We start from the raw sequence: 10,688 nt of genomic DNA on the forward strand, positions 1-10,688 counted from the left end.
ATAGGCCCAACATATGCGCTTGTTGTTTTAGTCGATGAGGTAATATCGATTGTTTTTGTTGGAAAGGTTTGTTAAAAATTAAGACATTTTAATGATTTTTCTTAGTTGTTCCAGTTATAAAGTAACTTTAAAGCACATATATATTTGTATTAAAATAAAAACATCACAAACAGCAGCAATATATCAACACAGTACCGTTATTTGTAGTAATCCGAAAGGTTTGAAACCCAGCTAACACTTATCACATACTCGAATCTTTCGACAGAATTAGAATTAACGGAAATATAACCGCTTTTAGTTCGAAAACCGAACATCTTTCTTTCCCGTTTCAATTAAATCGCTGTTTAAATTTGTTTTAAACGCAATTCGATAAATTTTATTTATAATTAAATCATGGATTCGTTAACATTAATTACAATTATTTAAAAATTAGGCGTGGCTGCTGTTGTTTTTTTCTTTCGTTTTTCGATTTGTATGATCAAGAATGTCGTTTAATTGAATGTGAAATTTGCGATTTTGTTTTTTTTCTGCCGTTTATGGGTCTGCATATGTGCCATGCAAGTGTGTGGGTGCGCATATGAGTACGAGTCTTTGAGTGCAGCTGCGTGTGTGTGTATCAGCGGTTCACTTCGGCGTGGCAGTGGCTATAATTATATATATTTTTTTTACCGTTTACGGTCGAAATCCTGGCTTCGCGATTATTCAAATTTATTTAATTCAAGTTAAAAAGTACAAACTGAATGAATGAACTGGCTATCATGGCAGAGAGTTAGTTATCAGAGATACAAAACGGGCGTATCACACAAAAAGCGTTCGAACAAAGTCATTAACACATGTCATATTATGATAGGTGCATGAAACACGAAGATATCACAAACAATTTGCTATCAATAATTTAAAAGATAATCACAATTGGTTCTGAACCAAGCAACTGCAATCATCGATCCTACAACCGAGAATTTGTTGGAAATGCTCCACTCCTACGCTCTCCACTATCCCTTCTATACCCTAAGCTATATCCTGCCAACGACCACGCCCTCATGAATCCGTCCAATGCCACACAGTTCTCCACAGTCGTCTAGGTCTTCTGTTTGCCCTGCTTACAGAACTCCTTGTATGCCCGCTCGGTCTCCTCGTCCATCTCTGCGTCCATTTCCAGGTCGGCACCATCCCCATCGAAGTCATCATCACCATCATTATCCCCGCCGGCCAGAAAGTCGGTCTCTTCGGCAGTCAATTCGCGGCCATCAGGTCCGTAGAAGACGGGCTCATCGCTCAGACGCGGCGGTTCCTTCACTGTATCTTCATCGTCTCCCAGAGCGTTCGACACCTTCCTGCCCCAGTTGTTCTGCTGCAGGGCAATTACACTGGCCGCCATGGGGTACTTGCCCGGCGACTTCAGCTCGATCGCCTGCAGGGCCGTAATGATCTCATGTATGTCCTTGGGGCAATCGGCCGTCAGGTCATAGCCAGCCAGCTTGAGGGTCTGGCACAGGCAGCGAACATTTTCGTTGCTCTCGCTGGCCAGCAGCTTACTCAGCGAATATACAATATTCACAGCGATCAACTGGATGCGCGAGTCGTCGTCGCCGCGCAACTGCATGTACAGCTCGGCCAGAAAGAGGGCAGTCTCGCGAACCTTCTGCTGCTCGTTGGAGCGCATGTACTTGGTCACTTCCTCCTGGTGGTAGTCAAGCTTGCACTTGAGCAGCGTGTGGAATAGAGAGTCCGGTTTCGAGTTGAGCATGTGCAGCAGGTTGTACAGCTTGGCGCCCATGTACCGGAAGTTCGGCTGCTCGATCGACTTCTCGAAGATGTCCTCCATGGCGATGGAGAGCACGAATTGGTTGTTCTCCATGCCATCGAAAATGGTCAGGAAGCGTGATGCAATCGTATCAAATTGGCCCGGATTCTGGATGGAGATTATTAACATGACTGGTTAGTGGGGAAATTAGGTTTAAAACTTAAGATTAAGTTTGACTAGACTGAAAAGTTTGACATGATTTTTTTTTTTACTTTGGAGCATAAATATATTGATTTTAAATATATTTTTATACACGACTCTAAGCTGACCCCTATTAAAATTAATTAAAGAAACACAAAACACTAAAAATATAAATCAAAGGAAGCCTTCTTTTAAGTTATTCACCCATTATTGCCCTGATGACTTATCAATCTAAATTCTCACCTGGTTAAGGCAATGTATGACTGTATCGAGATACTCCAGTGCTATGGTGGCCATGTCCGGCTGCGAAGAGTTCGAGGACGACGAGGAGGCCGCCGCAGTCGAAGTGGATGGTTGCGGTTGTTGGTTATGGTTCTGGAAATACTGCTGCTGCTGTTGGTTGTGCTGCTGGTGGTGCGGCTGCTGCTGCTGTTGATGTTGTGTTTGCTGTGCGATTTGTTGGAATGAGTTATTCAAGCGGAAGTGCCGTTGGAACTTGGCGTGTTGGTTGTGTGACTGATGCTGCTGCTGGTGTTGTTGGTGGTGGTGTGTGTTTTGGTGTACCTGCTGCTGCTGATAGTAGTTGCCGGTTGAGCCCTGCTGGCTATTCAGGTGCAGGCGATTCTGCACGGAATTCGTTAGCTTCTGCATATCGTTGTTGAACTTCTGCTGATGATTGTGATGATGGTTGTAGTGCGGCTGCTGGTGGTGCTGCTGATGCTGATGCTTAAAACCATTCATATAGCGCGGCTGCTGTTGGGCATAAGGAGCTCCTCCACCGGCTCCACCAGCCTGCTGGTATTGCTGATGTCGCGACTGCTGCTGCGGGGGAGCAGCTCCTCTAGGGATGAAAATGGTGGCCGTGGCCGACAGATTGGACGCATCGGACAGAGTCTGCGCCTGGGCTGGCATGGCCTGCACAGGAAAATTGCCAACCACCTGACCATAAGCCTGCGCTCCGGCGAACTCCCCAAAGAGATGCGCCTGCTGATCCAGTCCCGGCATGGCCACTCCGCCTGCTCCGCCGACATTCGGCCGGCGCAGCTGCTCATACTGGTCGTCGGGCTGGAAGGGGGCGCGGCATGACATTGCGGTGGACTCGGAAACTGCAAATCACCAAAGTTAAGTAATGGATAAGGATTAGTTAATCTAAACAAAGACAAATCACATTCGCCAGGGAAATCCCCAGCGTGGTCACGTTTGCAAGCGTCGGGACGCCGATTCAGTCAGAGTCGCGGACATTTTGTTTTCCTAGCACTGGTTTGTCGCCTTTCTTTTTTTTTATCTCTTTATTTTCCGCAGCCGGCTCAGTCGGTGTTGCCCAGTGAAATGGACGCGACCTATCCGACTACCGTGTGGTGGTGGGGAAATTGCATTGCCTACCTTAAATTTGTTCAAGTTGAATGTGTACGTCGCCGATTTTCGTTTTTGTTGCTTCGTTTTGCTGCGTCGTCACTTTCTCGTCTGCGTCTCTGCTGCGCTGCTCCGAATTTCGTGTCTGATTTTGGGTGGGAATGCACGTTTTACTGACAGTGAAAAATGGAAAATTGGACGGTGCGGGGGCGTGACGGCCGGAGACCGCTGAAAGGGAATGTGAAATGCTACGCACCTTTAATTTACACTGCGGCAATTTGTTAAAATTTATTATTTCGCCTTTTCACCGTCGGTGTGGTCGCAAGTGGCTAGCGGAAAATTACCTGGCGGTGAATACCTTTGTTGTCTGTGAAATATCGATACGACTCAAAATGGTCACACTTTAAATAAAGTAATAAATGCTGAACCGTTTCATAGAAAATAAGCATTAAATTAGCTACTTTATTTTATGCGAGAATATTTATTTATTATAATCTTAAATTTAGTTGGATAAGGGATATATATATTTTATGTATTAGGGGGCTTAAATATATAAAACTCAGTAACTGGTACCTGTTGTTGATTGATCGACAACAAATAATAAATAATAATATATAATAATATAATAATAATAATATATAATAATATAATAATAATAATATATAATAATAATATACAAATAATCAATATCTTAAAACACGAAATTTAATTTAGAATTACAATTCAGATTACAATTAAATTCATTTTTGAACCCTTTGACAACCCTATACGATAGTATAATTTGGTATTATTTCCCTCGCGTAGAACGGTCGCTCTGTCGGAGGAAATGCTGTTTTGTTATTTTTTGAGTAGTATTGTCGTCAATTATTTGTTTTATATTCAAGCCTTTAGTGTGTCGCTTAGAATGTGCTAGAACAATGTGAACAGGGCGAAAAGTGTTCCCCTTGCAGCCGGAGCAATTATATAATAAGGATAAAGTGCAATATATACACATACAACAAACTAAGAATAAGGACGACGATTTGTTAAAAATAAACGGCGAGCGTAAGTATTATGTGTGCAGGTGAAAGCTTATGTACCTGTAGTGCTCTCGTTTTCTGTGCAATTGTTGAATACTTCTATTCGGCCTTGAGCCTCCCCGTCAATCACAGATCCAAGGCACTGCCGATTTGTGTATGTGTGACTGAAACAATTGCACGCGAGAGCACTAACACACAGACGTCCGCCAAGTTCATTAACACTTTTCCCGTAACCCCACACAAACTCAGTGACGCATCTCCTATCTCTGCCTTTACGCGCTTATCTATCTGTGGAGTTAATTCGGCACTCAAATAGTGGTGATTCGATCGCCTGATTCGATCCAATTTTGGTTCAACGACATTGACGAGCGGAGCAGCACAGAAATGCAACCGGAATTGCCTTTTTCGATGGTTGCCATACGAGCTCACTTATTCCTAGCTATTTAGAGCCGATCTCGTTCGCGTCCTTGTCGATTAGTTGTGAAATTACCTTTGATCCAGTCGATCTCAGCTTGCAGATATGGGATCTCATAGATCCACGTTATCGCATTTCACCAATCCTGTGTGCTCGTCTACGGTGGTGCATTCAAATAAAGTGGGTCAAAGCCGCTTGGCGCCAAGATTTCCGTCATATGTATGTACACATGTACATTGAAATTAACATATTTTTGTTTTTAAATTTTTTTTGTATTTATTTTGTTTTTGAATTTCCAAGAGATAATTAAATTTCTCGCTCACACTTCTAGCTGAGTAACGGGTATCTGATAGTGGGAGAACTCAACTATAACATCATTTGTTATTAATGAAAATGCCACAAAAAATAATTAAATGCTAATAAATTATTTGTATTCTATTCTATTATTCCTATTTACATATATAGGTAATACGAATATGGATTTGGAAACAGGAGAGCAGCATTACCAATACAAGGACATTTTGTCCGTGTTTGAGGATGCATTCGTCGACAACTTCGACTGCAAGGATGTCCAGGGTATGCTGCAACCAGTATTGTCCAAGGAGGAAATTGACCAGATCATCATGTCTAAGGATGCAGTCAGCAGCACACTTCGTTTGTTTTGGACACTGCTCTCTAAACAGGAGGAAATGGTCCAGGTCTTTGTGGAGGACGTTCTCAGGGTCAACTACGAATTCTTAATGGCGCCAATCAAGTATGAGCAACGGCAGCCCAGCAGGATGACCAGTATGTACATCGAGCAGGGAGATCGTCTGTACAACGACAACCAAGTATTTGCCAAGTACAATGTGAACCGCCTGCAACCGGTATGATAATCTCCCATTCGATAAAAAAAAAATCAAAGAAGTCCAACGTACGAAACCGAAAAACAATTTTACTTATGGAATTGTGATCTAACCATAATACAATACTTTTTTTATTTCAGTATTTGAAACTAAGGCAGGCTCTTCTAGAACTTCGCCCAGCGAAAAATGTATTGATTGATGGAGTCTTGGGATCGGGAAAGACTTGGGTAGCCTTGGATGTGTGCCTATCGTACAAAGTGCAATGCAAGATGGACTTTAAGATCTTCTGGCTAAACTTAAAGAACTGCAATAGCCCGGAGACCGTGCTAGAGATGCTGCAGAAACTACTTTACCAGATCGATTCCAACTGGACAAGTCGTTGCGATCACACCAGTAACATAAAGCTTCGAATCCACAGCATTCAGGCGGAGCTGCGACGACTGCTCAAGAGCAAGCCATATGAGAATTGTCTCCTTGTTCTGCTTAATGTGCAAAATGCCAAGGCTTGGAATGCCTTCAACTTGGGCTGCAAGATATTGCTGACTACAAGGTTCAAGCAGGTCACTGACTTTCTTTCGGAAGCTACCACAACTCATATTTCATTGGATCATCATTCGATGACGCTTACGCCGGATGAGGTTAAGTCTTTGTTTCTAAAATACCTCCACTGTCGACCACAGGATTTGCCCCGGGAAGTTTTGACAACGAATCCACGCAGACTAAGCATTATTGCTGAGAGCATTCGGGATGGTCTGGCGACCTGGGACAACTGGAAACAGTATGTAGATTATGGGTGTTCACACTGAATATCACACATATATTTTTTTTATAGTGTAAACTGTGATAAGCTGACGACCATCATTGAGAGCTCTCTAAACGTTCTGGAACCCGCTGAATATAGACAAATGTTTGATAGACTGTCAGTTTTCCCTCCATCAGCCCACATACCCATTACTGTAAGTGATCACCGCTTTTGACGGCATACATCTAATCGTTATCAACTTCCTGTTGAACAGCTCTTATCGTTGATATGGTTTGATGTCAAATCGGATGTAATGGTGGTGGTTAACAAACTTCATAAATATTCATTGGTGGAGAAGCAACCAAAAGAGTCAACCATAAGTATACCCAGCATATACTTGGAGTTGAAAGTCGAGGTTGAAAACGAACCTACACTTCATCGGAGTATCGTAGATCACTATAAGTAAGTTTCTAGTCCTTTTCTTGATATCTTAAATCTTTGTTGAAATGAATTAACCTTAAGCCACGAGTAAGACGTACACCGAGTGATTATACCTTTTTTGTTAGTATCCCAAATGCATTCGATAACGACGACTTGATACTGCCTTTCCTGGACCAATACTTCTATAGCCACATCGGTCATCATCTAAAAAACATTGAGCACACCGAGCGGGTGACTCTCTTTCGCATGGTCTTTTTAGATTTTCGTTTTCTAGAACAAAAAATTCGTCACGATTCAACTGCATGGAATGCCAGCGGATCGATCTTGAACACGCTGCAGCAGCTGAAGTTCTACAAGCCATATATTTGCGGTAAGTAGACGAGAAATAATTTGAAACAAAGAAAAACAAAAATTTTTTTTTTTTCATGCAGACAATGACCCAAAGTATGAGCGCTTAGTAAACGCTATTCTGGATTTTTTGCCAAAAATTGAGGAAAATCTTATCTGTTCAAAGTTTACGGACCTGCTTAGGATTGCCCTGATGGCCGAGGATGAGGCGATTTTTGAAGAAGCCCACAAACAAGTGCAGCGCTTTGACGGTCGAGTTTGGTTTACTAACCAGTAAGTACTTGCCAACTAATCACTAGTCAAACAAACAGAGCTGTAATTTTTAGTACTATGGAAATGTATATATGAAAGTTCTTCAATTAGTACTTAACTTTTTCCTTTTATCAGCGGTCGTTTTCACCAGCACCGGCAGATTATAAACCTGGGTAATAATGAGGGGCGCCATGCTGTCTACCTTCACAACGACTTTTGCTTGATGGCGCTGGCCAGCGGGCAGATTCTGCTAACCGATGTTTCGCTAGAGGGAGAGGACACCTATTTGCTAAGGGACGAGATCGACAGCAGTGACATTCTGCGTATGGCGGTGTTTAACCAACAGAAGCACTTGATCACCTTGCACAGCAACGGAAGCGTAAAACTTTGGGCCCTGTGGCCCGATTGCCCAGGAAGGCTCCGCAGTGGTGGTAGCAAGCAACAGCTAGTCAATAGCGTGGTTAAACGCTGCCTTATAGGTAGCTATGCAAATCTGAAAATTGTAGCTTTCCATTTAAATGAAGACGCCGGATTGCCAGAGGCCAACATCCAACTGCATGTAGCATTCAGCAATGGTGATGTGAACATTTTGAATTGGGACGGACAAGATCAGATGTTCAAACTCTCGCACGTGCCTGTTTTGAAAACGATGCAGTCGGGAATTCGGTGTTTCGTTCAGGTTTTGAAGCGATATTACGTGGTCTGCACCTCCAATTGTACACTAACTGTATGGGATTTGACCAACGGTTCCGGCGATACGCCGGAACTACCTGGTTTTAATGTCGATAACGACACGCCGTTGGCCTTAGATGTATTTGACGAGAAGGTTAAGACCGCCACCGTGTTGCTGATTTTTAAGTACAGCGTATGGCGGCTCAATTTTTTGCCAGGTCCTTGGGTTGATTTGCAATCGGAGGCAGTGCAACTGCCAGAAGGAAGTTTCATCACCTGCGGAAAGCGTTCGACTGACGGACGCTACCTACTGCTGGGCACATCCGAGGGACTTATTGTGTATGATCTAAAAATCTCTGATCCCGTGCTACGTAGCAATGTCAGCGAACATATAGAGTGTGTGGATATCTACGAGCTGTTTGATCCTGTCTATAAGTACATCGTTTTGTGCGGCGCTAAGGGAAAACAGGTGGTCCATGTGCACACATTGCGCTCTGTAACTGGCTCGAATTCATACCAAAATAGGGAAATCGCCTGGGTTCACAGTGCAGATGAGATAAGCATAATGACGAAGGCTTGCTTGGAGCCTAATGTCTATCTGCGTTCTCTGATGGACATGACCAGAGAGCGGACGCAAATTCTGGCTGTGGACTCCAAGGAGCGCATTCACCTAATTGAAACTGTCATTTCTAGCAGTTCCGCATGGTCCACAATCACACCCACTCATGCTGCCAGTAACTGTAAGATAAATGCCATATCCGCCTTTAACGACAAACAGATTTTCGTTGGCTATGTGAACGGAATGATAATAGATGTTAATCATGATGCAGCACTACCTCAGCAGTTTATAGAGGAGCCCATTGATTACCTCAAACAGGTCAGTCCCAACTTTCTGGTGGCATCGGCACACAGTGCCCAGAAGACTGTGATATTCCAGCTGGGAAAGATAGATCTGCCTCAGCCCAATGACCAGTGGCCATTGATGCTGGATGTTAGTACCAAGTACGCGTCCTTACAGGAAGGACGGTATATCATTTTGTTTTCCGACCACGGAGTCTGTGTGAGTGTTCTTAATTGTAGTTTATTCGAGTAAAAGTTCAGTATTTGATTTCAATATTTACCAACAGCATGTGGATATAGCTAATACAGCTGCATTCGTGAAACCGAAGGATTCGGAGGAATACATTGTCGGCTTTGATCTAAAGAACAGTCTTCTCTTTCTGGCCTACGAAAACAACATCATCAATGTGGGTTTGCTAAACAAATTTATTAAACAATTATCATAGCAATGTTATTTCCAACGACAGGTATTCCGTTTAATATTCAGCTGTAACCAACTAAAGTACGAACCGATTTGCGAAGAAGAGATCGCCCAGAAGGCCAAGATCAGCTATTTGGTAGCCGCGGATGATGGTACCATGTTGGCTATGGGTTTCGAAAATGGCACTTTAGAGGTATACATACGTCTTACAAATTCGTTTCATAATTATTTCCTACTAATTAAAAATTTCCCAACAGCTCTTTGCCGTTGAAAACAGAAAAGTTCAACTGATCTACAGCATTGAAAAGGTCCACGAGCACTGCATCCGGCAATTGCGATTCTCGCCATGTAAGTTGCTCCTGGTCAGCTGCGCGGAGCAGCTGTGCTTCTGGAACGTGACGCACATGCGCAACAATCAATTGGAGCGCGAGCAAAAACAGCGGCGCAGTCGACGCCACAAGCAGCACAGTGTTACACAAGAGGATGCTGTGGATGCGGCGCCCATTGCAGCGGACATCGATGAAGATGTCACATTCGTTGCCGACGAGTTTCACCCGGTCAACCGAGAGACTGCGGAACTGTGGCGGAATAAGCGCGGCAATGCCATCCGTCCGGAACTCCTGGCCTGCGTTAAATTTGTGGGAAATGAAGCTCGTCAGTTCTTCACAGACGCCAAGTTCTCGCAATTTTATGCCATAGATGACGAGGGTGTCTACTACCATCTGCAGTTGCTGGAGTTGAGTAGACTTCAACCTCCACCTGAACCAATAACGTTGGAGATTGCAAATCAGTATGAAGACTTAAAAAATCTTCGAATTCTCCACAGCCCACTTATGCAGGATTCGGATAGCGAGGGTGCTGATGTGGTTGGCAACCTTGTTCTGGAGAAGAACAGCGAAGTGGCGGGGGCGACACCAATTCTGGAGGAGACCAGTTCATGACGCCAGAAGTGCGCCCCTTGGCGGCGCACGAAACAGGAAAGTCCAAACTACAACATGGCATTTATAGGATTACTGCTCTACTACCTGATGGTATTGCTCTTTTACCTCTTGGGTCCGGATTTGTCCTAGGCAAACATTTGTTGTTGGCGCGTACATTTGCGAGTGTATGCAGCTAACCATTTATGATATCTCAGAGGGGCGGTGGGTGCGTTGCCCTGCCTCTGTTTGTCAACCCGAGTAACCGCCACCAAATAAACGACTTTTCACGAAAAACACAGGACGCGGTTTTGTTGTCTGCTCTTTGTGCTGTCCGTATGTATATATGCATGCGTGTTTGTGTGGGTGGTTGTGCTGTGCGTTTGTTTTGATTTCTGCCAGGCACGCCAGATCAAGTGTTGCAAAAGCATTGGTCCCAGGCCAGTGCTGCTAAGTACGTGTATGGATATCAGTGCTG

At 43.8% G+C, this 10,688-nt stretch overlaps 2 protein-coding genes across 3 annotated transcripts; one reads left to right on the forward strand and one right to left on the reverse strand.

The window, feature by feature from the left end:
- Positions 1-461: 461 nt before the first annotated feature.
- LOC6609535 (polyadenylate-binding protein-interacting protein 1) lies at positions 462-3,659 on the reverse strand. The gene is made up of 4 exons (XM_002034182.2): positions 3,555-3,659; positions 3,329-3,443; positions 2,189-3,051; positions 462-1,912 (listed from the first exon to the last, which is right to left on the reverse strand). Exons 3-4 carry the CDS (start codon positions 3,032-3,034, stop codon positions 1,079-1,081), a joined length of 1,680 nt encoding a protein of 559 aa, XP_002034218.1. The 5' UTR covers positions 3,035-3,051; positions 3,329-3,443; positions 3,555-3,659; the 3' UTR covers positions 462-1,078.
- Positions 3,660-4,116: 457 nt separating this feature from the next.
- Positions 4,117-10,509, forward strand: LOC6609536. Of its 2 annotated transcripts, XM_032715592.1 has the most exons (12): positions 4,117-4,342; positions 5,198-5,598; positions 5,718-6,355; positions 6,410-6,533; positions 6,594-6,781; positions 6,886-7,130; positions 7,192-7,381; positions 7,496-9,092; positions 9,160-9,279; positions 9,340-9,486; positions 9,551-10,029; positions 10,120-10,509. In XM_032715592.1, exons 2-12 carry the CDS (start codon positions 5,209-5,211, stop codon positions 10,232-10,234), a joined length of 4,233 nt encoding a protein of 1,410 aa, XP_032571483.1. In that variant the 5' UTR covers positions 4,117-4,342; positions 5,198-5,208; the 3' UTR covers positions 10,235-10,509. The 2 variants fall into 2 exon arrangements, with proteins under 2 accessions (XP_032571483.1, XP_002034219.1); XM_002034183.2 differs by having other exon boundaries at positions 4,118-4,342; positions 9,551-10,509.
- Positions 10,510-10,688: the final 179 nt, after the last annotated feature.

The sequence above is a fragment of the Drosophila sechellia genome, chromosome 2R (genome assembly GCF_004382195.2).
Source record: "Drosophila sechellia strain sech25 chromosome 2R, ASM438219v1, whole genome shotgun sequence".
Taxonomy (NCBI): Eukaryota; Metazoa; Arthropoda; class Insecta; order Diptera; family Drosophilidae; genus Drosophila; species Drosophila sechellia.

Coding starts and splice junctions, on each gene's coding strand:
- LOC6609535 (XM_002034182.2), bottom strand. CDS start 3,034: ATGTCATGCCGCGCCCCCTTCCAGCCCGACGACCAGTATGAGCAGCTG. Junction 1,913..2,188: donor TCATACATTGCCTTAACCAG/GTGAGAATTTAG, acceptor ATCTCCATCCAG/AATCCGGGCCAATTTGATAC.
- LOC6609536 (XM_002034183.2), top strand. CDS start 5,209: ATGGATTTGGAAACAGGAGAGCAGCATTACCAATACAAGGACATTTTG. Junction 7,382..7,495: donor CGAGTTTGGTTTACTAACCA/GTAAGTACTTGC, acceptor TCCTTTTATCAG/CGGTCGTTTTCACCAGCACC. Junction 9,280..9,339: donor ACGAAAACAACATCATCAAT/GTGGGTTTGCTA, acceptor TTCCAACGACAG/GTATTCCGTTTAATATTCAG.